The sequence below is a fragment of the Psittacula echo genome (genome assembly GCF_963264785.1).
Source record: "Psittacula echo genome assembly, chromosome: 2".
Lineage (NCBI taxonomy): Eukaryota > Metazoa > Chordata > Aves > Psittaciformes > Psittacidae > Psittacula > Psittacula echo.
Genome location: NC_137737.1, coordinates 144,596,872 through 144,612,700, shown reverse-complemented (window position 1 = coordinate 144,612,700; position 15,829 = coordinate 144,596,872). Strand labels below are relative to the sequence as shown.

The window sequence follows — 15,829 nt, the reverse complement described above, 5'->3', positions numbered from 1 at the left end:
TTCTAACCCCCTTAAGTTTATTCTTGTTCTGTTTACTGTCAATCTTATTTAGTAGCTATTTTCATCATAAGTGTATTTGAAGTAATTACCTAACTTTAATCTCTGGAAGATGTGTTCAGTCTTTTAAATTTTTTGTCTGCTTTTGTAAATTGAACTGAAATTGAAATTACTATTACAGCACTAAATCCCCACATATAAGTAAAGAAAATCAGGACACATTCTTTACAAGCCAAACCCTGCAGAGAAAAATGAAGTTTAGTAAGTCTTTCAGCAAAAAGGAATGTTATACTCTTTGGGATCAAGCCTAGATTTCGAAATCCTTGCCAAATCAACAGAGATACTCTATCACCATTGAGTGACACCCTCATGCTTCTTCCAACCTCTTTGTAAAAGTGCCAGCTTTAGAGAGTTATATAGAGAGAGCCTTAAAACATCTATTTAGATTAATAAGAACTATGCCATTACAGAGGCTTTGCTTTCAGAGATTTAAAACCTAGGGTTTTTTAAAAAATAGGTAATATTGCAAAATGGGATGGAGATCTATGGCGTCCATCTGAGGAGGGTCAGATAATTCCATTACTTACAGGGTCACACAGGAAAGCTGCTATAACAAACTTTTGGGGAGTTAATCCATGTTTAATCTTAAATTACCCAGAGAACTGGATGCATATTGTAGCTAAAGTCTTGTGAACAGTATGTATGTATAAATTAATTTATCAAGGCAAATGCACTTAGGAAAACGTCTGAGGTACTTTGAGGGGCTATATGTTGAGAAAAATTTTAAATAAAGACCTGATGCAAAGGTCTGGTAGCTAATATTCTATACAAAAAGTGTGTTACCAAAGTCACCTTGTATTTTGGCTAGAGTAGAACTGAAAAGCACTTACTGTGATCACTGTCACAGAAAAAGAGTTAACTCAGGTCTTGATTGAATGTGAATATAAATCTAGGCAGAATTCTTTGAAATCAATGTGTGTCTGCGATCTAATAGTTTGATATGTTCGAATTAAAAAGAAATGCTGTGTGGTATTGATTTTCTTCTATTTCCCCAAAGACCAAATTAGGAAGGAGGTTTTTTCAAGGAAGTGTACCAAAATAAAAATAAATGAGTAAATAAATTGCTTTTCTGCACAGATAATTAATTAAAGAAGCTATCTTCTTCTGTTCAATTATAGAAGAAGATACTGATGTCTGAGAAAGGGCTGATATATTGACTATTTTCAACTGCAGTGAGAACTTGAAACAAAAGTTATATTAATGGAGAAGAATAATTATCTCAATAATATACATTTATATATTGAGGTTTTTAACTTTTCAAAACTGAACACCCCTCCCCCCTAGTCTCTCTCTCCCACCTTTCCCCTCCTGCCCGCCCTCCTCTCCCCCCAAAAAAAACATAACAGCAAAACTTTTTCTGGGCTTATTTCCTCTTTTGTTCTGTGCCAAGTTTGCAACAGCAAATGTCAGCTCCATATGGAAAAGTACAAAATCTTTTCAAGGCAGAAGTGTCACATCATAAATAATCACAGCTAAATACCTAGAAAGTCATTTTTAGAATTCTTTATTTTCTTCATTTATTTTGAGAAACATATGCCAGTTAAAGGAGCAAATGTTCATATTGACCTTGTAACTTTCATTGTCTAGTTGTTGTTACATTCAGAATCTTGTTACTGGAAAAAGAAAAAAATCACTTATACAGACAGAGTCAAAACTTTATTGCTAGTCTAATGAAAATCTTAATCTACTAATCAAAATATAAAAACCAGTTATAACTTGTCTATTTACAATAATGCATTCTCAGTCCAAGTTAGTACAGGAAAGTCTTATTAATAATATACATTTGTTTAAAATACAATAAACCTTATTAGTATCTACTCTTTTCACTGGTGTTGTGCTCCCCCTCCCAATGCCCCTCTTGTTCTAAAGTCAAAAGCATCAGACTTCCTCAAGAAGAATCAGGGGTGGGGACGTTTACAGTGATTCGTCTGTGTCCTACGGTCTTTACTATTGGAATACATTGTTTATAGTGGGGCTTTCTTCCTCAGTCTTGTGGTTGACCTTTTGGCTCTTCTAGGTGATTTCCTTATATTTCTTTATAATTGTTTCCTAGCTTCAATTAACGTATACAGCTACTGTTTGTTACACAGTGCCCAGGTTTGTCAAACCTTTACTATATGGACATCAGAAGTTAGGTTGGAAAATAGTTACTTGATCTCCAGATGACTGTTAAGAGGTAGACCAACTCTGGCCAAAGCAAGGCCAGAGAAGGATTAACACTGTGTACTGTCAGCTAGTACATAGCCTTTTAGTACTAAGAGCAAAAATTACTCAATTACATATTTGTATTGTTTGTCAGTACTGTCATAAGTGAAAGACTGGAAAAATTCATTGATATCTATTTGTAAAAAGAAAAAAAAAAAGGCCTCTTCTTTTTATATTGTTTGATTTTAGCTTGGGAGCAACAGTACAGTTCTCCTGTGATGAAGATTACGTGCTACAAGGTTCAAAAACTATCACCTGTCAGAGGATAGCTGAAGTTTTTGCTGCATGGAGTGATCACAGACCTGTGTGCAAAGGTAAAGAGGAATTCTTACCCTTACAGTGATTTGCTCATTTCATAGTTAGTTACTGTTTAATAGCCAATCCTATTAAATTAATATTTTATAGGTACCTGGAGTTATAATCCTAGTGTCCCCACTTCCTTAGTTAAAAAAGGCATATCACCAGTACTGTTTTGTTTAAGATGAACTTTATCTGTATTTCAGTATGTTTATTTCACTTGGGAACTTATGTTATGAAGTTCACTTCATAATGAGCTGATGAAAATGTATCACATACTAAATATTAAGACTCACCAAGATGGATTTCAAAATTGCAGTGATTCAAAATACAGTCAATAGCTCATGAATTATATATTTGCTAAGCATATGAGGAAGACTTTAATTTGGGATGGATAAGGACTGGAGAAGTAAGTCTATACCTTGTTTCAACCCTAACCAAATGGATGAAGGGCAAAAATACAGAAAAAAAGAGAAGAAAAACACAAAGTTATTCTGCTTAATATGTGGCAAGTAGTATGATGAATACCTGAATCAAGGAATTAAAGTATTAGTTTATACATATTTAATGCGTATATTAGTATATATAATGAAAATATTAGTGTGCTTTTTACTTTTTTATAAGTTTTGCATTCTGAATAGCAGCAGGTATCAAAGTACTTAAATACAGGAGGGTAACCACATTCTTCAGTGCATTTTTTTATTTTTTCCCTAGTATGACTATGTTCAGAATTAATATTTTATGATGATTTACAAATCACATTTTAAACATGTCTAATGATAAAGTAAGCATTAATACTGAACTAAAAAGAAAAAGCAGTAAATTCATTGGAAGTTAGCTATTCTGATAAACTTCTAAGTGTAAAACTGCAGAATATGTATTAATTAAATATCCAAACCCACCATTATTCACAGTTAGAACGTGTGATTCACAACCAAAAGGAGTGTGTTTCACTTCCTTACACTCATTAACTTTATAGAACTAGTTAATTCCACCTTAAAAAGCAGAGGACCAATATTAAGAATGTTATTAAGAATTGATACAGTAGTGGTTGATAGATGTTTCAATTAGGCTCTTAGATATCCTAAAGCTGAAATACAAACATTCCTTCTAGACTAATAATTATGTCTTCTCTTCAAGTTTCATGCACAAAACATACCGTAAACATTTTGAAAGGATTTTATATAGGTATAAAAATTACAAAGAAATACGTAACATAAAGAAAGTAGCTGCAAAGATATGTGTGCATTTACTTGTTGAACTTGTATATATATGTACAAAACATTTGGGCAAACAATCATGCACAAATATTCTTTTATGCAAGAAATCAGTATTTTCTTCTGACCTGATGCAGATTTGAAGGTACTGAAGGCACAGGTGTTATATTAGATACTTCACCTGTTAGCCTTTAAAATGTGACTTAAAGTGCTGGGGTTTATATTTATTATTTGAATAATAGTAAAAATAGTATTTACTGTTTGAAAAGGACAGCTTGAAATTGTTGTCATTCACTTACATAAATCATATACTGAGCACATACTAAAAGTACTACAGTAATGATATATTTTTTTTCCAAAATGGCATGTGAATATCAATAGTTAGTTATGGTCATATACTGCAAGTGGGCAGAGTTCTAAGCAGGAACTTCCCAATTCTGTTAGATGCATTTAATGTGACATAATGAAATCCTCAGGACTTGTTCTCATATGTCATATAAGTGGCCGCGTATAACTGCCTGCCAAAAATGTAATTCTCTTTATGAGTTATCATGTAATACTAGCTGGAATTGGCATAAGATCATGAAAGTGAATCTGGAATAAGTCTGAAGCATTTCTACAGGAGAAATATAAAAGGAATTAAAAAAGGAAAACTGATGTATCACTTTAAAAATACAAGCAAATATTGTAGATTATCAACATCTTTTGAACCTAAGGAGGTAGTTTCCAGGAAAATGCTACTCTGGAGATTTGGCTGATTTTTAAACCTTTTGACTTCTAGAAAATACTGAGAATTGTAAAGTTATATCATATATCCTAACTAGATTTAATTGCAGTTGGAATATCTTATAGTTTACCAACAATTATATTTTTTAATTTTTTTTATTTTTCAAATATAATTGTTGTCTCCCATCACCCTAGCAAAATAGCAGTTCCTCGGGTATATGGACCTGGTGAAGAAAGATGGCGGAACATCACGGCATTTTCCCCACTGTGATTTATGGAAAAAATATATTGAAAAGAAGTTAGAATTTGGAGCTATGAGGAAAGTATGGACTTATGTTAAAGTCAAGCAGATAAATTAACGTAAGCAGCAGCTGAAAATTAACTGGTCACTTTCGTGCATTTGACTGAGATTTTGAAGTGGATTCATCCTCTAAAACATTTGGTGTTTTAGCTGGACTTTTTCAAGATCAATGCATCATGCAAGACCAAAATTCTGCTGGAGATTGTAAAATTTGTTCCAGTTTAATTTGCCTCATGCAAATCTTGTAGCATACAATTGTTACAAGACAGCAGAGCAAACAATGCCTCCCCATTCTTCCTGAGAAAGAAAAAAAAAATGTTCAAAAAATGACCTGAGAGTTTTTGCCCTGGCATTTATTGCACATTGAGTTACAGTTGAAGGATGTTATTTGAAAGATGAAAATTTCTGTAGTTGTTAATTATTTCATATACCAGTAAATGATTAATACATGTGGCTGTAATAACATGGCTACTTACATCAACCCCTTTGTGACTTCATTAAAGAGAGAAAATTTAAACACTTCAGGATTGAGACCCTGCATATTTGTCTGCCATGGAATTCAGTATTCCCCTACAGGGTAATGCCATTTTTAAAAAGCCAACTTGATTAAGCAGAGACAATTATCTACCTTATGAAACTATTTGCCAGTTGATAAATCTCTTCCTCTCATTTATGTTTCAGGAAATGAAACAGATAGATCTATTCACAGTTGGTTGATTAGTCTTTTTATTTTCATGCCTGCCTCTCCTGTTTTCTGCTTGCTTGTTTCTCAGGCCCTGTGAAATGTTTATGAATGCTGCCTTTTGTAAGTTTACTGGCAAGTCAGCAGCCAGTTCTGCAACAAGTACAGTATTTTGGAAACTCTGGAGAAAGAAAATGTAGTTTTAAAATAATCATTTGTGTCTGAGAAAACTAAAGGAGACACACAATTTATGATTTAAATCATGATCTATTAATAAGAAGGATAAAAAGTAACTTAGATTATTAGTAAAAAAAGAAACAATTGGTGGTCTGCATTTGAATTGGGTTCTGACAAATTTAGAATAGTTTTTTTGCTTCGTATTGCTATTTTGGCCGGTTCATTTCCTGACAAAGTGATTTTTAAAACAACATTGAATTAATGGACTCAATCTCTTTAGTTTGATAGATTGTAAACATCAGTTTGTTTAACATGGATATGTACTTTATGAATTTTAGATCTTTCCTTCATAAGTACTTTACTTGCCTATAGTATATTTTTGAAAAAAAACCCCACTTCTCTCCAAAATGCAGACATCTCGCTGGAACTCTTAAATGTGTTGCTGACACAACATACATGCTGTATGTATATACACACCCATATATGCAGGCAACACATCATAGATAGAGCTTAAAGTGGTCCTAACAGGTCAGCCCTACTTCTTTGTTCCAGCTGTATTTGTTGTTTGAAGATGTTTGTCTAACATTATTTTTTCCCAAGGAAAGTGCTCTTAGATCCTACTCAAGCACTTCAGTCCTTCATTAGTGTTGCAAAAGAAGAATTTTTCTAAATCACATGTCAACCCTTGTTGCTGTAAACTAACTTATTTCAAAAGGTGCTTCCATATAAAGAGCTGATAATTTAATTTGTCTTTTCAGCAGCTTACTGTATACTTCAAGAATACCTGTTCTTCTTTTAACTAACCAACAGCAGTTCAGTCATTTCTTCCTCATGAGTCCTACTTATAGGCCTCCAGCCCTTTTAATCATTTTCCCAAAGGGTCCATGTCTTTCTTAAATTATAGTTTCTAAATATGAGCTTGATATTTTGGAAGAGGCTTTCCCAGTTCTAAGTGGTGAAGAGAAATTAATTATTTCTCACATTTTCATGTTTTTCTACCTATAGCTATGTGCGTATCTTCCAGTTTGATTGTCTTTTCATAACAGTAGGATATTTTTTACTCAGGTTATGTTTCTGAGCTACTGAACATTTTCTTCCAAATTACTTGCTTCTTACACTGTATTTGTGAATTGATTATTACTGCTTTTGTGCTTTGTCCAATGCTTGTCTCTACTGAACTGCATCCTATTTTAATGTAATTTCTTCAATTTCTCATTTTTAATTCTAATTATGTTTGCTAATATAATCACAGTCCTTCCCAGCTCTTTGTTAGATGCAGATTAAATAAGTATGCACTTCATTCTGCTGTCCAAGCTGATAATGAAAATATTGAATGAACATGACCCAGAACAAACCTCTGTGAACCTCATTCAGTTATTCTTTCCTTTTGACACTGAGACACTGATCAAGAATCAGAGAAGTCTAGGCTAGAAAGAACATCAGAAAATCATCTGATCTATTTCAAGCAGGGCCTTAGATTACGTAATCCATGGCCATCTCAAGCCAAGTCTTCACTACTGCCAGTGGGGGAGATTCTACCATATCTTTCAGCATCCTATTCCAATATTTAGTAGTTCATACAAGGGAGAATTTTTTTCTTATAACCAGATGGAATTTCTCTTGAAGAAACTTGTGCCTGTTGCCTTTAATTCTGTTTCCATGCATCCCTGTGCAAAGAGTATGTTTTCTGTAACGGCCTTTTAGATAGCAAAGGTCTGTGATTAGATTCCTTCTTGAAGGTACTATTTCTAGGTTAAAGAAACTCAGTCCCTTCAGTCTTTTTTTTTACCTGTCGAATTCTTCAGTCTTCTTGGTGATCTTCCACTGGATGCATTCCAAATTCTCAATCTATGGGAATTAGTGACAAAATTAATTCAGATTTGCTCTTAAAAGCTATCTTAGAAGCTCTTAAAAGCTTATCTTAGAAGCTATCCTAAAAAATATCATTCTACCAAAAGAATCTTTTTTTTCTATTATATTCTACTAATACAAACTTGATATTTTGCTGTGTTTTATTTTGGTTTGTTTTGGTTTTTTTCTCCTATCAGGCACTACCAACAACAATTTAGGAGTAAAATACTTGTAAGGCCCCTGAGGGGGACCCTTCTTGGTGCTCCCCAGCTCTACCTAAGCAAAGGCAAAAATGAAAGACCTTTTTAGTCTGGAAAATTTCAGTGAGATTTTCTTTGGCAATACTGGAATTTGTTTACTGTTGCATAAGCTCTTAGTACACTACTTAGATCTAATTTTTTGAATTCTATGTTGTATTCTTTTTATTATTTTGAAATGTGTCATTGCTGTACAGTACGAGCAATAGCAATGAAAAAAATCTATTGAGACATGCAGTCTGAATAAACTTGTATAGTATCCAGAAATAATTTCTGAATAGCTGCAACTGTCAAATGTAAACAGGTTACTCTTTCTAAAGTAAAACTTTCATTTTTCTTTGCAACTCAAAAGAGATGAGACTAAATTCCTAACATACCTCCTTTTACTTTTGTGAAGTACAGCCAAAATATACTAACAATTTTGCTAATAGTGAGCTTCTATTTTTCACAACCTAGTTAAATCCAGAAAAGGTGAAGTTTTTATAAAAAAAATTTACAATTATTATTTTAAAGGGCAAATTTTGCAAATGTCAGTGAGCACAAAAATGCAATAAACAAAGTGGTTCATTAAAAATAACAATAATAGTAATTAAAAAGATCACCTTTCTTTAGTTCAATACTGAAGGAAAAATGGAAAAAGTTGTATGTCAAATTTGCACTTTTCTGCAGTTACTATACAATTCATTCTCTACATCTATGCATACATATACACACATATAGCTATGTTTGGTTTTTTTTTTAAAATATATTTCACATATAAGAACTGTGGTGAAAATGCCAGTGGAACTTCTGTCCTTCATTACATTTTGGAAACAGGTAGCCAGTCACCCCTACGGGTGGCAGCTAACTGATACTAAGATTGTATTTCAGGGTTCTCAGATCCTTAAAATAATTGACGACATACTCAAGAAGTCCAGGAAAAGGCATTATTGATATTAATTAATCATTATATGTATATATTTTTTTACAATTTTGCAACTTTCATCTTATCTGTAAACTCTTCTAATGTTAAATAGACTTATGTGAAGAGATGTGTAAATCATTGTCTGAGGAAGTACTTCCAAAATCCAGTGGAAACAGTTTATTGTTTCAATTTTAAAATTTTCAATTTTAATCTTTGTAGTGTTGTAAGAGTCAACACAGAGCCATTAGAGGCAGCGCACAGTTAGATGAACTGTCTTGTGAGTAACTACTTGAATTCAGAAGGGTTATAAAAAAATGTCTTAAAAGATACAGGAATTATTTCTAATTTTCAATAAAGAAAGGTTATGCAGACCACTTGTTATATGTCTGAGAGATTTTTCCTGTGCTCAGTAAAAGCTAAATAAAAATATGTCTGCACCCTGCAGCACTTTAAAGGTTGCAGTGATTGAGAACAAATCTTCATGTGATTCACACACAGAGGCATCACAGATAAAAGAGACGGGGAACTTGTGATATGTATAGAGATAAAAACCACAGGTAATGGGGTGGAAGCAAAATGGGGATATTGAAGGAGAAAATGCAGTATTGAGGTTCAGAGGCAAATATAAATTACTGGGTAAAGAAATCACATAAGATTTTTTTGACTGCGCAGAACACAGCTCATATCTCTACTACAGCTTGCACACAAAGGACATGTGCTTTACATGCCAACTCTGCCCCTAAGGATGGATTCACATGTTCAGATAAAGCAGCAGATTGTCTAGAACACTGTTTTTCCCCTCCTGACTTTCTTCCCACACACAGATACAGCCTGCAAGAGTCGTGCAGTTTCTTAATTATAAACATAGATAAAAGTTTGTGCTCAGTGTTAGTCTCACTTATGACTTCAATGACATTTGCTATTGCTCATAAATGGGGACCCTTTCTCTCATTTCTCCTCCCTCCCTGTTTTCAGGGTTTTGGTGTGGCTTTGAACAGACTTCACCGGAGTAGTCCTTCTCTGAGGGGTAAACGTGGTGTAGGTTGGGTGGAAATTGTGACTTTCTTTCTAGATGCTACTGTGAGGGAAGGAACAAGTCTTGATCCAGCAGCAGATACATCTTCCTGTGTTCAGTATTGATTGAATAAACACGCTTTGTGAAAGTGCAATACAACTCTATGGTAATTTTCACATATAAAAATTTTTTTTTTTTTTTTTTTTTTTTTTAAGATTACAAACTTTGACATAAGAAAGTCTATTTTACTATGTCAGAAAAAATTAACATGAATATTCCATGGTCTTGTATGAGGTGGTTCTGGTTTTGATCCTTCACACCTTGATTAATATAAATTAGAGATTGGTTTGTAAAACTGCTGCATGTATTTTGTATGTTATTTAAGAAGTGACCTTTCTTTTATTTCAGTCAAGACTTGCGGATCCAATCTTCAGGGACCTGGAGGTGCTTTCACATCACCCAATTTTCCATTCCAGTATGACAGCAATGCTCAATGTGTGTGGGTCATCACAGCTATCAATACTAATAAAGTAAGTTTAAAATTCTAGCTTAGCTTTAAAATGAAACACAAAAAGTACATGTAGACCATGACATTTTTGACTAATATAATTTATCTTTACAGTCCGGCTGTATTTGATGCATTTCAGACTTTTCTAAGATATGGCTGATGTTGGATGGGTAGGGACAGATGTTAAAACCTGTTGTTTCCCCTAAGAGTGTTTTGCTTTTTGTATGCCAAATAGATGCTATCAGGTTTGCATGTGACTTTTAAGATTATTCCCAGAAGCATCTATCCAGTGTTATAAAGCAATGTCATGAGTCCACTAATATTACACTGTAATCAGTAGAGCTGTTTTGTGTATAAGACTGTGTATATTATGTTTGGCCTGAGACTATGTGAGAAATCAATGAAGTTTATGAATTCTCTTTCACTTCATGAAGGACTGTTCTAAAGTTCTGTAATTATTTCATTGTGTGAACCACTGTATTAAACTCCCATGTTTTTTATGCCTACACTTTAAACCAGAAGTACTGGGAGTTCTGATAATGCCAGATGAGTCAAAGTACAGCAATAAAGCTGAGTTATGACACCACTTGTCTTTAAATTCAAGAGCTAGGCACCTGGCAGCAATGGCTATATTCTGTTTCCAGGTGTATCATTTTATCTGAATGGACTGTAATGGACTTGTTTAGATATACTGAAACAAAAATTAGCTGTACAGCTCAGAAATGTTTTATAAAGAACTATCAACATCTATGTTTGCTTGTACAGGGATATATTCCTAGCTCCTAACTTTTGTCTTATATTGCTATCTACATATCACATTCCATTAATTGATAAGAGAGGCCTAGAAGGCCTACACCTTTATACCTGAGATTATCAGAGGACTCAGTAAAAGTCTGATTACATTTCAGAAGCCATTTAGCTGCACTGCTGCAGTTCTGCCTCTAATCTTACGAAGTCTTGTGTGGAGGCCATCCTTATGTTCCATTTTGAAAGAAGAAAAAAGGATTATTTAATCAAGTGATTAAGATATTCGTAATGAAGATGGTAATGTGTTTAGGGGCAGAGAGAGGGCTGTTTGTTGGGTTTATGCTTGTTCTGAGGACAGCTAATCCAATTTACACAATTTATAGATAGTCAATTTAAAGATTATGTGTCATGAGTCCTTGAAAGATGATGTAGTCCCTCCTAGGAGATATTGGGGTGGTTGAAATTCCATGTGAGGATTAGTACCTGCACTTGTGGGCTTCTCCAACAGTATATGATAGAGGAAGTTCATGAAGAGTTTTCTCACTTCTAGATTGTCTTAATGTGGTTTCCACACATTTTTTATATATGTCAAGCAAGTGATTTTTGCCACCATCTTACCCATGGCTACCGTGGAATCAAAGCTCTATTGATCACAAAGAACAAAACTATAGTTCTAGGGATCTGCCTGAATATTCAAGAAATGAAAGACATATGCAGATTTGTAGATTATAAATCTGCAAATTACCTGTTTGACAGGTGGAGTGAAATCTTATAATAATTCTCCATTATAGGTGCTCTTACTTTATGTTGCTTGAAATGCTGTAGATATTTTTCCAATGGTCAATGTAATTCTTTCATTATTAGCTACCTAAAACCCCAGCTTGACCAAATTGACCTCTTTGCTAATGAAGTAAGATGACTGTTTCCAGTACTGCACCAAGGCAGTACCTTGCTTCCTTTTCATATGTTACTAGGTGAAGTTTGAAAATTGCACAATGTCTTCAGCTTCACTTAACATAAAAGGCTGTTGTTTGTTAGACAGCTATTGCCCTGGTTTGTTAGGGGTTTTTTTGACGTGTATGGTATTCACAGAGCTGAATCAGATCTCTTAGGCAGTAATTGCTAGATAATTGTTATCATAATACAAGCATGCTAAAACTAGTTTAGGCCAAGAGAAAGCCAAATAATTCTGAGATGCTCATTGTCAGGTCAGTACAAATCCTCTGGGATTTTTATTACTAATGGCAAAAATGTTATTTGCTGTTCTGCATTAAAGCCTAGTTCATGTTGTTTGTTTAAATAGCATGTGGGATAAGAAAACTGCAGTTGTGACTTGCTTTTGCCCTTTAGAGGAGTGGTTACAAAATTACAAGTTTAAATTTAACCACAGGCTAAAATATCAGTGAAATCTGAATTAAGGCTGAAGTTAACCAAAGTTCCAGTCTTATGAATTATATTTGCTGATTCTTTTTCTAATCCAGAGTGACAGAAACACTGTGGAAAACATCAGTGCTAGAATGACAGCCTTTCTGACAGATCTCAGCCATATTCACACTACATATTGTTCACCGCCATGCATTAAGAAAGAGAAAAATAAGCAAAAGTATTTCTGTAAAAAAAGAATCAGGCTTCTTTCTAAAATTGTAAAGAGGAATTAAATATATAAACACACTGTTAAATCTAGATTGATCAGAAAACTAGATCCTAGTTCTGTTAATTTTACATGGCAGGAATTTTTTTTTTTTAAAAAAGGAAATTTTACATGATTAGATGTTATTTTTTTCGTTTGTCACCATAATATTTAAATCTTACATTCAGTGTATATCAAGCATAAAAGTATTCTTACTACCTGCATAAATCTATTCTTTAGGATATAGTCTTTAGAATACAGTTTTAAAAATTTTGCCAGTCTTCACATTCTCCTCTTTTTTATCGTATTTTGAAGTACTTTGCAAACCAGTAATGATGTATGCCTGAGAATTGGGAGATAGTTGGGTTTGGGGTTTAGGTTTGGTTTGTTTGTTTGGTCTTTAATAATTTTTGCTAGGGTTTTTTTTGTAGGTGTCAAGTATCTGTTAGTAAAGCTATAATCTGAATTCTGTTGTAGTGGCAGAGCTTACTGAAAATTCATTACATCTGTTTCCAACTGCTGTAGTCCTTTACTTTCTGATAAACTGTTAAAACTGTTCCAAATATCTGGGAAATCCGTCACATATTTTCTGCAAGTCTGAAGTTTACTAATGGAATAACTTGCAACTGCTACTGAATTTATAATAAATATGGTTCTCATTTAATCACTTCGTATTAAGATATTCTTGATTTTTTTTTATTTACCTTCCACTCTTTCCTTCCTCCTTACTTATGTCATGATATTTCTGTTTTCATCCTGCAAAAAAATGTAATCTTTTCATTTCTGTGCTTTTGTGCTTCTTTAGGACAAGCCAAAAAAAAGCAAAACAAACTGAGCAAGAAGCTGAGTGTTTGCACTTAATTTACCACAGCTGTGTTATTTTGGTAACCATGTCAAAACTGTCAGTGGAACATTTCCTAGGCTTACTGTGAAGCCTATGCTCAGTTGACATCCATATTTATTATTGTTAACAGTATAAATCTCAAGCAGACTGGCTGCTTTAGCATGAACTCAAACATTCATTTCATGAAGTCTGTTTTGGTCAGGCCTGTTGGAACAAACTACACTGCAGCTCTTTTTACAAGCAAATATCTCAAACTTGGCTTTTCCAAAACCTGTCATGAAGATGTACAGTGGGTGTTACAGTCGGATAAATGATGAGAAAATATGAGCATGCTTAAGCTCATTCTTAACGATACATTTTTAACCACAACCCTGTTTTTCATCCATGCAGATTAAAAAAGCTGATACTGTGCTTATTGATAGGAGATAATGTATTTTTATTCTATATGAAACTAGAAAGCATAAAAATATTTCAATTCTGTTCAGAACAGCTGTTTTTAAGGCAGGAAGTTAGCAGGTTTGACTGTGAGGGGATAGAATCATTATTGAATGAGAGAATTTGGAGTCAGGTGGTATGTGCATGTGCTTTGGGTTAATCATTGGAAAAAATGGTATAATAGACATGGAGAAAAATAAAGCAATGCAATTGCAGAGCTAAAAAATGACTTGTCCTCCCATACTGCTATTTTACTATTACTCTACTTTCATTATGAAAGGAGGACAGGTCCATTTTCTTAATTACTGTAGATTTTATCTCACCTAATATTTTCCTGACATTTCTGAATGTTTTTCACTCTGAAAATATGATCTACCCATAGGAAATGGGTGATTCTACCTATTGCAATAAGTGCAACAGAAGTGATTACTTTCAGCCATCAGCAATTTTAAATTCTAGCCATATCTGAATTTCAGATATTAACTCTACCTTTGATTAAAACTTCATACTAAATTAAAGGCTGAATCAGAGTTTTAGTTATACTTTCTGTAAGTTCCTAAAATTGGTCTAAGTTATGCTGCCCATACACTTTGAATGCAAAGATATTTTTTTATCTGTATTTATGAAGTATATGCACACCCAAGCCAGAACTTTTTAAAAGACATATGCATATGACCCAGAGACTTTGACAGGAAATTTTCAGTGCTTTCACTGTGAGCAATTGACACATTTCAGTCTTTTTTGTTTGGTGAATTTTTGGCACAGAGACCTGTTATTTTCCTCCACAGTTGAGTTCACTTGGTTGCTCTTGTGAGTGATCTTTATAACAAATTGTTGTGCTCAACGTGTAACTTTTTCTGATCTCTAACTGAGAAATAGAGTTGCTGTTTGTTTTCTAAGAAGTGACTGCTTTAAAGGCTGATGGTACTGTTCTGTGGTGGGTTAGCCTTGGCTGCCTGCCATATGCCCACCAGGCTGCTCTCTCACTCACCCTCTGCAATAGGACATGGGTAGAAAATATGATGAAAAAATCTCATGGATCAAGATAAGGACAGGCAGATCACTCATTAATTACCATCATTTGCAAAACAGACTTGGGGAAATTAATTTATTGCCAATTAAATTAGGATAATTTGCAGGATAAATAGTACAATAATGAGAAGTAAGAACAAAGCTAAACCAACACTTTGCTAGCCCCTCTCTTCTTACCAGAGGGGCTTTCCAACTTCCCTACCTCCTCCCCTCAGGCAGCGCAGGGAGAATGGGGAATGGTGATTGAGGTCGGTTCATGACATTTTGTCTCTGCTGCTCCTTCCTTTCTCACATTCTTCCCCTGCTCGAGTGTCAGGTCCCTCCCACAGAGTGAAGTCCTTCAGGAATGGACTGCTCCAGCATGGGTCTCCACAGTGTCCCAGGTCCTGCCAGAAGCCTGCTGTGTTGTGGGCTCTTTACAGGGTACACACACCTGCTGTGGCATGGAGAACGAAATTAAAAACACCTTCTTCCTATCCCCCTTCTTCCCAGGCTCATCTTCTTTGTTCCTGGCTCTTGTGCCTCTTCACCAAGTGGCACAGGGGGACAGGGAATGGGGGTTGTGATCAGTTTGTGACGCTGTGTACCTGCTGCTTCTTTCTCCTCAGGCTCTTTCCCTGCTCCAGCATTGGGTCCCTTCTACAGGCAGTAGTCCTTCCAGGCCTTTTCCAGCACGGGTCGCTGATTTGCTCAGCTTTGGCCTGAGGTGGATCAGTTGGAGCCAGCTGCAACTGATTCTGTCTGAATCTGGGGGCAGCTCCTGATCTCTTCTCATAGAAGCTACTCGTGCAGTCCCTCCCTGGTAACAAAACGTTGCCACGTAAACCCAATGCACATTCACAATGAAATTGAAGGCACAGGAACACTTATTGAGACTTAAGTCACAAGCATTACTCCTGTGTTTCTGTTCCCTTTAGCGTGCATAGCTGCTCACCAAGTTAGGC

The 15,829-nt window shown here is 34.7% G+C and overlaps 1 protein-coding gene across 3 annotated transcripts in view; it reads left to right on the top strand.

The window, feature by feature from the left end:
- The window catches only part of CSMD3 (CUB and Sushi multiple domains 3), a gene marked incomplete at both ends in the record, with an annotated part of 652,566 nt that overhangs the window by 281,078 nt on the left and 355,659 nt on the right, over positions 1-15,829 (top strand). For all 3 annotated transcript variants that reach the window (XM_080610435.1, XM_080610434.1, XM_080610433.1), the window contains 2 exons: positions 2,452-2,576; positions 10,098-10,219. In XM_080610435.1, the coding sequence (XP_080466561.1) occupies positions 2,452-2,576; positions 10,098-10,219 (247 nt within the window). The remainder of the gene's footprint in view (positions 1-2,451; positions 2,577-10,097; positions 10,220-15,829) is intronic.